We start from the raw sequence: 17,500 nt of genomic DNA, 5'->3' as shown, positions 1-17,500 counted from the left end.
ATAATTATAATTATAATTATAATAATGATAATAACCATGATAATAATAAAATAATAATAATAATGATGATAATAATGATAATAATAATGATAAAGCGCGCGAATAAAGCCCGTCGCGATAAATTTTCAAAATCCGCGTTGGACGATGTTGCCAGTCTCGATTTCTCCAAAACGAACGGCAGGATTCTCAGTTTGTTTTGTTTGTTTATTTGTTTGTTTGTTTGTTTGTTTGTTTGTTCGTTTGCTTTTGTTATAGTTTTCTTTTTCCCCCATTCTTACAATTAATTCGTTCGTTATCTCTATCCCTATCCCTATCTCTTTCTTTCTATCTATCTATCTATCTATCTATCTATCTATCTATCTATTTAACTGTCTATTTATCTATCTATTTGTCTATATACGTATCTATCTATCTATTTATCTTTTTCTCACCCCTTTTTCCAAAATATATCGCGTTTCCTCTTTTTTTTTTGCAAAAGGAATATTATAGGCAAGAAACGATCTCGATCTTTCATATTGGATTTCGATCGAGATGATCTGCGGAAAGGAACTTTCTTTATTTTTGAGATATTAAGAACGACATCATACGTACGCTTCAATTTATATCCCGTCTGTATACGTGTGTGTGTGTGTGTGTGTGTGTTTTTTTTTTTTTCATTATAAGGGAGATCGCGCAACGAAAAAAAAAGGCACGAACGTTTTTAAAAAAACGATAGATGTGCGCGGGTCAAACGTATACATGTACGTATGTACGTAGATAGGTATGTGTGTGTTGTGTTGTGTGTGTGTGCATGCATGCATGTACGTCCTTTGAAAAACATTATAACAATTTAACAATTTTGTTGTTGTTGTTGTTGTTGTTGTTGTTCTTTGAAAATCATTTTTAACATTTTATATATTTTATCAATTTTGTTGAAGTAGCTATTGTTGTTGTTGTTCTTGTTCTTTATATATTTCTCTTCTCTTATGAAAGCCATCATCGTTATCGTTATCGTCATTATCCAAAATCACATTCTTACTTTCTGTCGATTATAAACATATTCTTATCGATTATCGACGTTTTTCCTTTCTATTTCTTTTCTTTTCTTTTCTCTTCTCTCTTTAGAAACGTCGCGTTGGGGGACAGAAAAAAGAAAATGAGACGATTCCAAATAATGTGGCTTTAAATCGTAAATGGCCGAACATTTGCTTCGTGAAAATAATTATTCGCGAACACATGTTCGTGTTCTCTTCTCTTCTCTTCTTTTTTTTTTTTTTCTTCTCCTCCTTCTTCTTCTTCTACTTCTTCACTCCTCGTGTATATACGTGTGTGTATTTTTTATTTGTATTTATTTATTTATTTATTTATTAATTTTTTCTTTAGTAATTCTCGCGTACCTTAAGTATAAATCTGTAGGAGTATCAAAATGGTAAAAATGGTGCAAATGAAGACCAAGAGCACAGGTAGGATCAGAATGAATCTGATGGAGCGGCTATGGCCGCTAGGCTCCTGTCATACAGCCTGTTCCCCTGATTCCGTCGAGGCATCGAAAAGAGGACGTTCGGCTGCTTGTTGTTCGGTCGTCGTAGCCGATGTGCCGCCATTAACGGCGCCATTGTTCGTACTTTCACGTCTCGTTTTACTCGAGCCTGAGAAACACAAGCAAACCGATTGATTCCGATTTCTTTTCAAAGTTGGCTTGTTCTCGCGAACCTGTTCGGCTAGACACTTTTGATAATAATCGTAGTCTTTCAGATACCTGTTGAGAGAAAGAATTATAGACAATATATTTATATATATATATATATATATATATATTATTTATATATATATTTATATATATATCTATATTTTTATCATACATATATATATATATGTATATATAGAGGGAGAGAGAGAGAGAGAAAGGTTGTGTAATCGATCATACCAAATTAAAAATTTAAGAAATAAATAATAATAATAATAATAATCCACGTACCACACTGGCGGCCATCGGTGTTCGTTCAAATATTCTTGATTTTCTGGATGAAGTAAGCGCACGCTACGAGGTGACATCTTACAAAGTTTATTATAATTCACGCAAAGATGATTCATACACCAATCCGCTAACTGATCCGCGTTGTGTAACTACGATCGAAGAAAACAAGAATAAAGAAAAATATTATATTATTTGTTTTATGTAAAAAAAATTCATCGTGTTCGTCCGATTTAGTTTTTACTAACCTTGCAAGGTTCCAATAGTCTCAAACAATTTTCAACAGCCTCGTTCCCTTCGTTTTGAGATAATCTTTTAAGATCCTCGATCACTCTGCTCTCAACCAGATTAACCAATCTTGGTAAACACAATCTATTAGCTAGTTCCAAAAGATTCAAACATCTGGCCGAAGAAATCGCTGGTACTTCGTCCGTGTACAAGTAACAAAGTAATTTATGAAACGTGTATTCTCTAACTCCAGGGAAAACTATCTGTTTTATTGAAATAATTTCGTAATATTATTTTGAAAATTCATAATTACGAATATAAAAAGAAACGAAAGGAACTTACGATTTTGGCGCTGCTCTCACGAAAATCACCGGAGAACATTGCTTTCATTACATCGCATCTAGCAGTTAGGACAGCACGATGAGCTGGCATACTACCGTCGTCCAATTCGAATACAACGTCGGCGAATAATCCTATATATATATATATATATTTTTTTTTTAGAACGACAAAAAGCAACAAAAATTAATAGAAACTATTACATAATGATCGGTGCGTTTCCTCGAATTTCTATCACACATTACAGAAGCAAAAAATTGTCCATCATGATTATCATAAGATTCAGCGATCTTTTTCTAAAAACTCTGACAGATCAATTTTATTGAAGAAAAAAAAAAAAAAAAAAAAAGAAAAGAAAAGAAAAGAAACAGATTCATCGTAAAGAGACTTGAAATATTTTTCAAACGATGTGCCATTCGATCTATGGTTGTCATTCAAGATTTACAAGGCTAAGGGTTGACTACCCCTCTTAGGGAATTAATTCAAAATGGATAAATTTTGTATGTATCTTTAATCTGTATCTCTTGAGAACAAAATTGATCTCTTTCAGGTATTTCTTTTTTTTTTTTTTTTGAAAAAAAAATTATTGAGTCTCATGTGGATAATTTTCATTGAGATACTATATATATATATATATATATATATATATATATATATATGTACGTGTGTATGTAATGAATGATAAATTTACCTTGTTCAAGACAAATATCCTCGAGTCGTTGTCTAACCACTTGTTTATAACGATTATTTAGATCACTGTTTACAAACTGTTCACGAGTTTGTATTGTTCCAAGTACCATCAGCAATTGTGGTAGCTCGAGGAACTCAGCTGCTTGTCTGATCTCCTGAAGATAATAGATATCAAATGTTTGAACATTTAGACTCGATTATTTCCCATAAATATCAATTCCATACGACGAATAATATAAACGATATGAACTGTATGAATTCAGACGATGATAGAATTATATTAGAGATCAGATCCTTGATAACTCGATGATATTAAGATAATCGATGACGATGATAAATTATTGTCCATGCAACCATGATCGGTCTCTCTTATCTCTTCGATAATATTTCTTCTGAGGATGGATTACGTTAAAGTAATCGCTAAATCATGCTGATCTAACGATGATTATGATTAGATCCGACGATGAGCTTTTTTTTTTTTTTTTCTTTTCCCTTCGTTTACGTGGTTGATATATTTTGAAATGTGCGTATGTGTGTATGTATATATATATATATATATATACATTAGATACATATATACGTATATATTTTATTATTATACGATCATTGAATTTTTTTAATATAAAAATTAGGCATCGATTAAATATATATGTATATATATATATGAATGTATGTATGGCTATGTGTGTGTGTGTGTGTGTGTGCATATGTGTACGAATACATATATATCTCTAATTTTTTTAAATGAATCATATTACTTATTCGATGATGATATTTAGAAGAGAACGTGAACATGCTCTCGATAAATTAGATTTCTTTCAAGATGAATATCCTTCTCACTCGATGAAATGATACAATACCATCACATATGCGTGCGTGCTTTCGTGCTTATGCTTAAGTATGTGCTCTTACGTGTAATGTAATATGTATGTGTGTTTAATACAATGTCACGTATTTGTCAAACGAATTTGACTTAGTACTAACCAGTAATAGCCCAATAGGAGCTGTCTGAAAGAATACAGCCGCGTTAGTTTTTTTTTTTTTATTATATCATTTTATGAAATTCGCTCGATTTCTTTTCTTGCTTTTTTTTTTCCCCATAATTTTTCTATAACAAGAAAATCTTTTTTTTTTTTTTTTTTGATTCTTCCTATCCTTGGTGATTAACGTGGATTGTCTCTGTTCGTTACAGGGACCGATCGATATATTGTCCCATTTTTATATTTACATAAATATAAACAAAAAGATGGTGTGTATAAGTGGAGAGATAAAAATCGAAATTAAAAGTCGCCTATTCGTGTGTAGAAAAGAGTATAGCGAAGGTAATCCTGCGTTTTTTTAAGTTAATCCGATAGAAAATTATTATACCGTGGAATATATTACAAAGGAGATTGGACTAAAAACTCTCTGATGATGTACACGAGAAAGTACCGAAGTAATTTTGAAAGAACAATTACAATTTTTTTTTTTTTTTTTTTTTTTTTTTTTTTCGAAACTTTTCAGGCTAATCTCGATCTCTTTCGGATCGTTGAACTGCGAGTAAAATTTCAAAAAAAAAAAAAAATGAAAAAAAATAGCCCAGAAAGTTTCGAGAAAAATGTAATCGATTTTTAAAGAATCATTTAAAAGAACTTCAGGGTCTCACCCTGTGTAATAATAATGAAGAAAGTCCTTGCTTCTCGTTTTCTTTTTTCTTTTTCTTTTTTCTTTCTTTTTTTTCTTTTTTTTTTTTTTCATTTTTTGTTCTCTTTTCTCTTTTCACTCTATCGCATTGGATGTACCTTTTCTGATAAAATATTCTACCGACCCAACGTACTTGTAGATCGTGATACCGTTTATCCAAGCTGCCTGTGTAGATGAACTGCAAGCATTGCTGCATAGCCTGAGGCGTAATGAGCTTCGAGAGAGTTACCACTGTAGTAGGTTGTTGCACTCCGTTTGAATTTTCACTCTATATAATGTTTAACAAAAAATATAAAGAGAATTTTATACATATATATATATATATATATATATATATAGATATATAATACGTATACGTATACTTTCCATTTTGAGATTCGCGGATTAGTTTTTTATGGAAAAAAATTTACCATGCAAACGCGTATATTTTGAAATGCAGGATGATTCAATTCTCTCGTAGCACCATTGGCTTTTCTTTGATTATCCATCGTTGGTAAAACTTGAAAGCTCGATCTTCTTTTCAATTGTTCCCATACTCTGAAATATATTGAAATATATATATATATATATATTTTTTTTCTTTCTCTTTCTTTCGACGAATTTCGTTCCATTCTATCTTTTCTATTGGTAACGTTATCGTTCGAAACACATCTCGAATAAATATATAACGAGTAGTATAATAAGAGAATGCAAGAGTGTGCACGTGTGTTCATGGATTTGAGAGATTAACTCACTTTGAGGGTTTGCTTTGATCAATGCGAATCAGGCATTCGGTATCGTCGTTAAAATCGCCTACTGTGGCCTCGCCAAAAGTGCTTACCTATTTTGTGAGAGACAATAGAAGAAAATGTACAATTTTTCTTTTCTCTTTTCGCTTGTTTGTTTGTTTGTTTTTTTCTTTTTTTAAATTCGTAATATATCCAAAGTTAAAAAATTCATACGCGCATAATAATGACAATAATAATAAAAATATTATTCGAGAGATTTGATTTGATTTTCTCTCTCTTTCTCTCTCTCTCTCTCTCTCTCTCTCTCTCTCTCTATTTTTCTTTTACTCACCATGCTGGACTCGCTCGAACTTCTCGGTGTATGTTCATGAGCAAGTTCTGCCGAGAAAAGTCGATGAAATGCAGGCGAAGCCGCTGCTAATAAACATCGATGAGCTGGGAAAGTGCAATTGCCTGTTATTAATGTTACGTCGGTGTGAACTGGCTTTGTCCATAATGTTTTCATATTTTCCTCGTAGGTACTTGCTGTTAGATAAACTTCTGGCGGTACTGGTTTCGGTGGACAAAATGGTGCCTGTAATTCATTTTTAAACAATAATAATAAATAAATATCTAAATTTAATTAATATATTATTAATGTAGCAGATACATATATATATATTTATTTATTAAAATATTAGATTAGTATCAAGTATTACCTGAAGCAAAGGCCTTTGTACCCTCTTCAAATTCGTCATCCAAAAGCGTTGTTGTCTTCGTGCAATTAAGGCGGCTCGTATCGAGTTTTCAAAGACCTCGTTGACGCCATAATAAGTGAAGACACTAGTTTCATAATAACATACACCTAACTCTCGTGCTACCGCTCTTGCTTGATCAGGCATGACCAAATCACTTTTTCTCGTGGCCCTAGAAATGATTAAAACGAAAATTAAAAAAAAAAAAAAAAAGAAAGTAAAAACGAAAAATCACAAAAATAATTTCTATCTCTCTCTCTCTCTCTCTCTCTCTATTTTCATCTATCTATCTATATATCTATCTTCTTTTTTTTATAAAGTTCATCATCGCGAAAGCGAATACGTGCTATTCGCAAGAGGATCGCTAAAAGTCATGGTGAACTTTGGACAATGACGTCTCGTGGGAACTATACAATGACGTCTAACAAAAGGGTTCGATATTAATTTAGTCTCGAAGTCGCGTTCGATTTATCCGATGTCGATGTGGAAACTCTCTTCGACGTAATTGGTCCGAAGAGGAAAGTGATAGAGCAACGAAGAGACTCCCCGGTGGAATCAATACTTCGACATACTTTGCTACTGAAGTTCCAGTATATATGTATTCGAAGTAAAGTCGAATATAGTCTACATATACACACGCATATATATATATATATATATATATATATATATACTTATATATATTCGAATGACTCTTCTCATTCAACGATTTTGTAAATCCCTTTTCTATGCTCCATTGGATCGTTCCTTTTTTATTTCAATTCGCGTCAAAGAGAGACCTCAGATAACTTTGTTTGATAATTCTAACGGAAATCGTATAGCAGATAAGGGATATCAGGTTGGTAATCGATCGAATCTATTCTAGTGGTATGTTAAATTATAACTTACCTTACGAATGGGCTTCGATCTCGGAAGTAACTTAAATAGGTCTCATCTCGATACATGTATCGCAAGTCGTTTTTGCATCCGACCAATAGGACCGGCGTTTGGGGACAGAATCGACGTATTTCCGGATACCACATTGCTTTGCAGTTCCGCAAAGAAACCGGATTTGTTATGGAGAAACATAATAAAACGACGTCCGATCTACGAACACATCGAATTCATTCAAATTCATTATCGATTATCAATATAATTTCTTTAATAGCGATTATAAATTTTTTTGTATGGAAAAGATTTTATCGATCTATATATATATATATATATATATATATATATATATATATATGTATGTATGTATATATTATATTTGATATCTATCAATATTTTTATTACAACATTTATATTTAACGATGAAGTATAAATTTTGTGATAAACAAATTTTATCGACTTCAATCCAATTAAATGGCGTAAGAATATTATATTTTATATCGTCGATCGATATTTTCTAATCGGTCAATACACATATAATTTTTTTTTTTTTTTTCGAAATATCTTTCAAACTAACCTGCCGTAGGCAAATCGACGATCCTTCTCGTGATCCCCAAACGTATCCCAAAGACGTAAAGATACGTTAACGTTGTCCACGACTTCCCACGATCGTTCTAATACCTGCATATAACGTATCAAAAATATATATATATATAATATATATATATATAATAAATTAAAAATTATTAATTGGAACGGAAACAAAAAAAAAAGAAAGAAAAAGAAAATAGTGAAACAAAAAAATAATCAAATCGACATTCTTTTCTGAACTTTGATTAAAAAAAAAAAAAAAAAAAAAAAAAAAAAAGAGAAAAAAAGAACAAACGAGAAAACACAAAAACTTACGTCCTTATAAATTCTATATTGATCGATAGCCCAAACCGTGGGTACGTGTGTAGTTAACAATTGGGACAGCGAGACGTGTTTGTTGCATGCTCTAGCACATATCAATCTGGTCTTTCCGACTGCTGTGTCACCCACGACCACGCACTTGACCAGTTCCTGGTGCGGCTGCTCATTGTCCATCACCGACAACCTCCCTTTTTCATCCAATATACTTTTTCACGTGCCAGATCGTCCAAATACGACAGAGCTACCGTAGCCGTCGGTGTCACCGATGCTTTTGTAGCTAACCAACGCGAACAACACCACATCCGATTTTCGACCAACTGTCGATCAAAATCTTCCTCCTTCTGTTTTACGATTTCTTCTAGAACAAAGAAATTGATTCTTCTTCTATGTGTAATAAAAACGAAAAAAGAAAAAAGAAAAAAAAAAAAAAAAGAAAGAAAGAAATTAAATAGCCAAACTTGACAAATAGTAAATCGCAATTTATATCTGTGGTATTAATTGTTCTAATTATCATCAGACGCGGATATTAAAATCATCGAGATAATTCTTGGATTAATATAATATAACATTTGCACGAGCGTTATTGATTAGTAATAATTTATTAGAGTGATAAAATTGACGAGCTATCTCTCTCTCTCTCTCTCTCTCTTTCTTTCTCTCTCTATTTGTTATTATTATTATTATTATCGAAAAAAATTAATTGAATATAATAAATTAAATATTCAGATAAATATTGAAATACGATCTAGATACCTACCTATGTATGTCGAATATAACGTGCACGAAATAAGTCGATAGTTTTCTTATTATAATCAATTCTAATATACTCTATATTACAATTATATCAACGATATTATATCTACTATTCTCTACGATTACTACATATACTAATAATTAAATAACAATTGGTGTACTATAATATTTCGATCGTAAAAGAGACGATAGAAAACAGTAGAGTGACTAACTCAGTTTAACCAACAGTCCGTATTCATTGTCAGTATTAATACTAACATAATTTAACCAACATAACTCTATCCATACTGAAAATATTTCGGGATTGAAAATACGAGTACTAGCCGGTTTTGATAACTGGCAAAATCCAATTCACGTGCACGTGGAGAGAATGCGTTAAGATTTGTCAACGAAGACCATCCAACGTATATACATATATACATACATACATACATACATACATACATTCATATATATATTTATATACATACATAGATACAGAGGTACGGATATTTTAGGCACGATTGAGCGATTACAGTTAAGACTGGGTAGTCTCGCGCATATAAACTTGGTATACCTATTGATTTCGTCTCCCTCCTTCACACCCCTGTCGGGGTGTATGTGTCTCAGTTTCCTTATATTTAGAATCGAACCCTTCGCAACTTAAATCACCTTAACCCTGAAAGACACTCGCCGCGGTACACGGCCTCTTCGATTTTTTTTTCTTTTTTTTTTCTTTTTTTTTTTTCTTCTTCGTCTTTGTCTTCTTTTTATATGAGTATAATAACACGGATAGACTATATCATAATATATCTTTGTAATATATTCATTAAGTTAATTAATGTTTTATTTAAATGAATTGAACGTGGAAATCAAGTACATGTTAAAAGTATCTTTTTAAAAACGAGTTTTTAAAGATTAATTTTTTACTGAGAAATAGATTTTTTAAAAATTGATTTAACCTATAGACATTAGATGTCTTAGATTAAGTAATATCGATATAATTAATCGTTAAATGTACATGTACGGGATCAGTGAAAGAAATCTAATCCTTTTTCTTTCGATATAGTATAGTATCATATATTCAGTTAAATAATTATTAAACGTCGAATGATCAGTGGAACAAATCTAATATCAAGCGTACAGAATTTTATGATTAAAAAATGATTGATATTTGATTTGATTGCCAGCAGTATATGTAGATGAAACTATCGCAATCAAAGGTCTAATCTAAAGTATTAAAATTTTTATTTATACTAAGTACCATAATATTTTATATGCGTTTACTAATCGTTTGAGAAACTTTAGAAATAATTATAAAACATTGAACAACGATTGTAAAAAAAAAAAAATCTAATTAAAAGTCTAGAATTTTATGGTTGCGATAAAAAAAAAAAAAAAAAAAAAAAGAAAAGAAAAGAAAAGAAAAGAAAAAAAAGAACGTGATATCTTGATTACTCGGATATTCCAACTTCTTTTTTTTTTTTTTCTCTTTTTTCTCAACGATTTTCATATATTCATTTTTATGCCTGACAGCGTGTATATAAATATATTCGTGTTTGGATGACGCATTTCGTATATAAATTCACTTGGGAATGGGATCGCGTGGATGCGTTACATTCCTGTCGAACTTATCGATTATGGAAAGTTTGAAAATAAATTTCCGGTCTCTATTAATACAATGAGCTCTCTTCGTTTATTTCCTACGACCCTATAGTCTTACAAAAGATGGATAGATAGAGAGAGAAGAGAAAAAAGAGAGAGAGAGAGAGCATTAACGTTCCGTCAAGATAAACACCGTATTATGACTAACCCTCTTTTGATATTTTTTATCGATAGAAAGATCTCGTGCACTGATCACGTAATCTCATTTTTTGATCACCGTGAATATCAAACTAATATAATCAACGAAACTTTCTCGTGAATCAGGCCGAGGGCAAAACGAAATAAAAAAGAAAAAAGAAGAAGAAGAAAAAAAAAAATTCGCGTGTTTCGATATTCACGATTACAAAAATGTATCGTGATATTAAAACGTGTCATTTAAGTACAATATGTATTTCATTTTCATTTAAATATCTAGGTAGATGGATAGGTATATAAGTATATGCAAAAATAAGTTTTTATGTTGAACGAGACTTATCGAATAGTTTTTCTTTTTCTTCATTGATAGACAAGTTATCTCAATAATCAATGTGCCAAGTGATGAGAGTCGATACATGTAGATAAATATATATATTACATTCATTCATACATATATGCATAATATCGTCAGATAGTTACAATGCAAAAATCGAAAGTTAGTTCGCTCGATAGTCCTCGTTTCACGTGGTGAGTTTTTAACAAGGACACTCGAGTATAAATTTTAAGGTCTACGTAAAATCTATCGTAAATTTCATTATCTCAAAAACGACATTTATAGACGAGATAAAAGATATTCTAGTGTCATTTCTTATAATTGATTATTAAGAAGAAAAGAAAAAAATGGAAAAAGAAAAAGAAGAATCTATAAGTATAAGCGGATTGTATATATATACATAAGTAAATATGCTATAACATTGCAACGCGATGTAGTAACACGTTTGATTTTCCTTACAGAGGTCAAATCAATGGCGAACTCGAAAAATTCAAGTTATTGTGTACGTACACATTTATGTAAATAAGTAAATACTATTACATATGTATATGTGTATATATATGTGTGTGTGTATGTATCGGAGTGTCGAACGTCGTCGTTGTGAGAGATAATTAGCGAGCGAGTGGCCTACATTTCCTAATTAAATCTTTCGTTTTAGCCTTACGTTATAATTGAATCCTGAATTCGTTTCATTTCACGTAAACGAGTCTCTCATTTCAGTGTCAAAGGAACGAAATTATAATTTATTATACTTTCGAACGATACGGGGTCTAAGTTAATGCATCTTTCTCTCTCTTTCTCTTTATCTCTTTTTATCGAATAAAAAAGATAAAAATCTTTTTTTGAACTATTCGATAGAGAAAAAAACAACCAAACGTACAACGAAGAATTTTTCAGGTATTAGAAGAGAAACATTTGGTTTTAGATAGGTATCGTTAAAGCTCGCCATCCACGTTTATCAAGCACCCTATCGATTTTCAGCCACGCCAGGATTACGTGGCAAAACTGCGTTTTTCGTCCTTGCCGTTGTTGTTACATTGCGGAAACTTCACCGGACGAAAAGTGCGAGACGTATCGCGACGCGTTTATATCCGACTACTGTCACATGTGTTTTCGTCTATTCTAAAGAGAAAACCTTACTGTTACTACTACTATTACTATTATTACTATCGCTGTTACTACTACTGGTACCACTACTACTATACTATACTATTCGCTACTAATCATTCTCTTCTCGGATTCTCTAACGAATGGTTTGCCGCTGTGTTGTTACTTCTTCTGTATATTCGACCTACTTTCTACGCACACGTTCTCACACAATTTCCGTACACACACACACACACACACACACATGTCTACATAAACATGTACCTACACAAAGCGGTCGAATCCTTTTAACGTTAATTACGTTTATAAATTTTTAAAACGATGAAAAAATAAACAGATGCTTTTTTTTTCTTCTTTTTTATTCTTCTTTTTATTTTTTTTATTTTTTATTTATTTATTTTTTTTTTTCGTCACCCAACATCATGTCTATCTCGTGTCCTGTTTTTCGTAACGGACGAAACTTTGCTAAGAATTTTCATTCGAAAGACTATTTCTTTCTCTTTTAGTTCTTCGTAATTATTGATCGAAGAAGAATAATATTTTTCTCGTCGTTACAAGAAAGAGAGAGAAAGAGAGAGAGAGAGTTAATGGGTAAACAGACACATCCGCTATGCAGAGGAGAACGTACGCATGAACAGGCTGTCCCAACGTGTTCCTCGCGAATCAATGGTCCAAATAGGCTAGAAACGACGTGCCTGGCAATCGTGTTCTACGCTTCGTAAACAGAAGTGCAACGAGATTGTGACTAGAATACGATGGGACAGAGAGAGAGAGAGGGGAGAGGGGGAAAGAGAGAGAGAGAGAGGCTCATGAAAAGTCACGAAGTCTCATTTTTACACCCTTTCGTCCGATCCAATTATAAAGTAAATTCGGTTAACATCAAAGAAATCGGGAAATTTCTTCAACTAAATATTTTTATATATATATATATATTTTTTAATACCAAATTTGTAATAAGCGATTGAAGATAAAAGTCGCGATATATATATATATATATATAATTTTTTAATTCTAATCCAAGTATTCGTACAAAAAAAAAAAAAAAAGATGCCGTCGATAGGAAAAGATAAACGATTTATTTGCAAGACGGAAAGTTTTTTATTTATTGGATAAAAAATTTGTTCGGAAAACAATTCATGGGTACTGAAAAAAAAAAATAAAAAAAGAAATAAAAGGATTGCTATCGCGAGCTTGAAGATGTCGCGGAAGCTGCGAAATAAATCTGTAAAAAAAAAAAAAAAACATAAAAAGAAAGAATAACATCCTTTAACACAGAAATAGATAGATAGATTCTCTCTGAGAGAGAGAGAGAGAGAGAGAGAGAGAGAGAGCTATCGTAGTATCGAAACTAACTTTTCCTGTTTCGATCGACGGATGATCGATGTTACACGTGAATCTATTGAAAAGGTATTGCTCGTGACACGAGAGAATGGCCTTCGGAAACGCTTTCCTGAAAGTTCCTTTGCGAGCGATTAACCGAAGGGAAAGAGAAGCGGTGCATAGTCGAAGTGCAACCAAATGGAAACTCAGCGAACTCTCTTGATAATATTATATCGTCTCTTATTCAGAGAGTACGCGATACGAATCTCAAAATTGATTTGAGGAAGATGAAAACGAACGGATATGGCTCCGCGTACGTTTCGGTTACTTTACTTACCAAGAGGAAGATGTACATTTTTCATGGGAAAAAAGAAAAAAAAAGAAAGAGGAAAAAGAAGAACATAACTTTACAAGGGTTGAAAAGGAAAGAGAAAGAGAGAGAGAGAGAGAGAGAGAGAGAGAGAGAGAGAGAAAAGAAGAGGGGGATAGAGACGAAGAGAAAGAGAAAGAGAAAGAGAAAGAGAAAGAGAAAGAGAGAAAACATGGACGCTTGACTGGCGCATTGCAGAACACGGCTCGTGCAGAGGTCAGCAAGTAATAGGTAAAAGGTAGAGTAAAAAAAAAAAAAAAAAAAACAAAAAAAAGAATAATAAAAAAGAAAATAAAAATCAAGTAAGACAAGAATTTCTCTCTCTCTCTCTCTCTCTTTTTCTTTCATCTTCTTTCTGATCTATTTCTTTATCTCTCTATATCACTTAGATACTGAAATCAATTTTCGCCGAAGGACGATCAAAGTATCGCGAATATCGTGAAGGGGTCCGGGGTCAACGAGCCAGCCTAGCCGAGGCAGTACATTAATTAAGTAAACGTTCCTCTTTTATTGTCGACCTCTTTCATCCCGTTAATCACGCGTCGGACTCCGTCCGTGATGCACGGAGCGTTACAAGCGGACGTTTTTAAACGTCGTTGTCGGCGGCGCAACATTCCTCTTTGTATCGTTCATAGGACGATTAGTCGCAGCAATAACGCCATTACCAAAACATTATCGACGTTATCAAACTCGTCTATTTCTATCTCTAATGTTCTTATTATCTATCCTTCCCTCTTTCCTTCCTTCCTTCCTTCCTTCCTTTCTTCTCTCTATCGCGTATCATCACTTTACTATCAGCTTAGATATATTTACGTATTTATATACGTATGTATGTATATATGTATATATGTATCTATCTATATCTTACAACGTGATCGATCGATCATCTTTTTTATTAAACATATTTCTTTCTCTCTCTCTCTCTCTTTCTTTATGGGACATTCATTTAAGATATTCATTCAGAAATATTACATTTATGAGAAATTGAACGAAAGCAAAAGATTGGTTGATAGACGTACATGCGTACTTACTTACATAGGCATGTATATACTACGTATCTATATACTATATACATATGTAAATTTTTAATGTTAAGAATTCAATGAAGTTTGACGTCACGATTTTTGATCTTCAGAATGCATTTCCTAGTGTTCATATACATACATATACGTATGTATACTTGATAGAATTTGAGAGAGAGAGAGAGAGAGAGAGAGAGAGAGAGAGAGAGAGAGAGATATAACGATGCCACGTGACGTTTCAATTGCTACTCGTCCGATCCGTCGACGAGTCCGTGTCGTTAAAAGGATCGATCGAAGCGATGATGATGCGGCAACAATCGAGCCGCTCGAACTTTCCGAGCTTACAATCGTTCTGATAAAGACGAAACTGTTCCTCTCATTTTCTTTCCATTGGATTCATGCATTTATTCATTGTAAGAATACTCTAAAGACGATCTAGGATATATATATATACACACACACACACACACACACACATATATATATATCTTACATTCTAATGATTTCACAAAGAGAAAAAACTAAGGAAAAGTTCTCATCGAGATTGTTATTTCCTATTTACTTTAGAAAAAGAAAAAGTGAAAGAAAAAGAAAAATAATTAATAGAAAGTAGTACGTGGTACAGCTGAGTCGAGGTTCGGTGCTGCATTGAAACCAGGGACGCTCTTATTCGTTGTGAGCTCTCTTATATAAGCTGAAAGAGTCAGAGAGAGAGAGAGAGAGAGAAAGAGAGAAAGAGAGAGAGAGAGAGAGAGAGAGAGAAGATATGAGAGATACCAAAAGACGGATGCAGATGAATAAGAAAACACTAAGGAGGAAAAGAAGATCAGTATGCAGATGTTCTAATCGTTTTAAACGTTTAACCGGTGGAATTAAAATTGATTTTCATGGTAATAAAAAGTGAAGAAAAAGAGAAAAAAAAAAAAGAACACGAATGTTCCGAGGCATAAATGAATGTTATTGCGTCTATCGATCAATAAACCATGAAGAGATAAACGATACGAATTGTTCTTATACCGCGTTAATTATAAATTTTGTTAGAGGATTATAGATGAAAAAAGAGAAAGAGAGAGAGGAGATAGACGAAGTTAGAATTAACACAGTAGTGTACTACGTGACCGATACTTGAAATTACACGCGCGTATTTAACTTCAATTCTTTTCTATGTACATACGCATATACGCGCACACACGTTTACATCATTAATATTGTCACGCGGGTTACAATCTACCGTCAATGCACAAAACGTTTCGCTCGTGCACGTGCTCTCTTTCTCTCTCTCTCTCTCTCTCTCTCTCTCTCTCTCTCTCTCTCTCTCTCTCTCTCTCTTTCAAATACTTAAACTCACCTACTCATTCGTTCATTCTTTATGAATAATCTAAAGAAAAAAATGTTTCGAATTTTTTAATCTTCAACATTATTTCATCTCGATATTACTCTCTCTCTCTCTCTCTCTCTCTCTCTCTTTTTCTCATTCGCTATTACCCACCCACTCACTCGCTCACTCTTTATGAATAACCTAAAAGAAAAAAATGTTTCGAATTTTTTAATCCTCAACATTATTTCATCTCGATATTACTCTCTTTTTCTCACTCACAATCATTCACTCATTCGCTCATCCTTTATGAATAATCTCAAAATAAAAACTGTTTCAAATTTTTTAATCCTCAACATTAATTCATCTCGATATTACTTTCTCTCTCACACACATAAACACACACACACACACACACACGTACATACGTACACACTCTTTCTCATTGGTTCGTTCGTTCTTTCGATACACCCTAAGTACCTATAACACATAAAATTGGATGATGTCTCGTAACGGACGTACTTACATATAAGTAAATGGGAGAAGAGGGGAAGAGAGGAGAAGGGGTGAAGGGGAAGAGGGGTTGAGGGGGTCGAAGGGAGAAGAAAAGCAATGACGGCGATCGGAGTCTCGTCGGAGTCGGGTCGACGTTCGTCCGTTCGACCTCGAAACGGAATACGTTCGTTCGTTCGTCCGTTCATTCGTTCGTTCGTTCGTTTGTTCGTTCGTTTGAGATGTCCTACCCCAACTAAAAAATGATGACGATCGTATCACAATTTTTTCCCGTCAAAATATTTTTTTCCAATCCACTATCTCCATCATCTATCTCCTCCTCCACTTGTTTCCTTCTTCTGCCTTAATCTTTATTAAAAAAAAAAAAAAAAAAAAAAAAAAAAACAAAACGCGAGATTTAGAGTTTCGATTGCAAGAAAACGCCACGTTCACCAAGTTCAACTGGCTTGCGTGCTCGTATCGTATTATCAATCAATCTCTTTTAATGCGCCACTTGCCCTGTCGCGGGACCTTTCTTTCTTTCTTTCTTTCTTTCTTCTTTCTTTCTTCTTTTTCTATTTTTTTTCTTTTCTTTTTTTTTTTTTTTTTTTTTAACTACACTCTTAAGACGAAAGTTTTAACAGCTCGATGAAAATCGTTTCGAAAATATGTATAATTGAAGTGGGATCGATTCATCGTGAACGTCATTGCGATCGATTCGTACCGTTGCAAGTTTTTACGAAATATGAAACTAATATAATAAAAACGATGTATGTAGCATGTACGTAGGTAACGTATCTATGTATCAATGTATCAATGTATGTACGTATGTATGTATATATATATATATATATATGTGTGTGTGTCGTT

At 32.8% G+C, this 17,500-nt stretch overlaps 2 protein-coding genes across 9 annotated transcripts in view; both read right to left on the bottom strand.

Annotated features, from left to right (window-relative positions):
* Positions 1-1,071: 1,071 nt before the first annotated feature.
* Positions 1,072-17,500, bottom strand: part of LOC122630056 (rho-related BTB domain-containing protein 1) — a 17,288-nt gene continuing 859 nt past the window's right edge. For 3 of the 8 annotated variants that reach the window (XM_043814094.1, XM_043814096.1, XM_043814093.1), the window contains exons 2-15: positions 8,133-8,496; positions 7,804-7,907; positions 7,245-7,442; positions 6,321-6,528; positions 5,954-6,196; positions 5,629-5,714; positions 5,305-5,431; positions 5,028-5,162; positions 4,196-4,219; positions 3,213-3,366; positions 2,525-2,655; positions 2,203-2,445; positions 1,958-2,106; positions 1,072-1,738 (exon numbers count right to left, since the gene is read on the bottom strand). In XM_043814094.1, the coding sequence (XP_043670029.1) occupies positions 1,492-1,738; positions 1,958-2,106; positions 2,203-2,445; positions 2,525-2,655; positions 3,213-3,366; positions 4,196-4,219; positions 5,028-5,162; positions 5,305-5,431; positions 5,629-5,714; positions 5,954-6,196; positions 6,321-6,528; positions 7,245-7,442; positions 7,804-7,907; positions 8,133-8,312 (2,229 nt within the window). In that variant the 5' untranslated portion in view covers positions 8,313-8,496 and the 3' untranslated portion in view covers positions 1,072-1,491. The remainder of the gene's footprint in view (positions 1,739-1,957; positions 2,107-2,202; positions 2,446-2,524; positions 2,656-3,212; positions 3,367-4,195; positions 4,220-5,027; positions 5,163-5,304; positions 5,432-5,628; positions 5,715-5,953; positions 6,197-6,320; positions 6,529-7,244; positions 7,443-7,803; positions 7,908-8,132; positions 8,497-17,500) is intronic. The other 5 variants (XM_043814095.1, XM_043814098.1, XM_043814097.1 and 2 more) reach the window with 3 other exon arrangements.
* Positions 11,884-17,500, bottom strand: part of LOC122630058 (alpha-tocopherol transfer protein-like) — a 15,541-nt gene continuing 9,924 nt past the window's right edge. The window contains exon 8 of the transcript XR_006327396.1: positions 11,884-12,357. The gene's annotated coding sequence lies outside the window, so the exon portion shown is untranslated. The remainder of the gene's footprint in view (positions 12,358-17,500) is intronic.

Source organism: Vespula pensylvanica, chromosome 6 (genome assembly GCF_014466175.1).
Source record: "Vespula pensylvanica isolate Volc-1 chromosome 6, ASM1446617v1, whole genome shotgun sequence".
NCBI classification, from domain to species: Eukaryota; Metazoa; Arthropoda; class Insecta; order Hymenoptera; family Vespidae; genus Vespula; species Vespula pensylvanica.
This window is presented reverse-complemented; position numbering and strand designations above follow the sequence as displayed.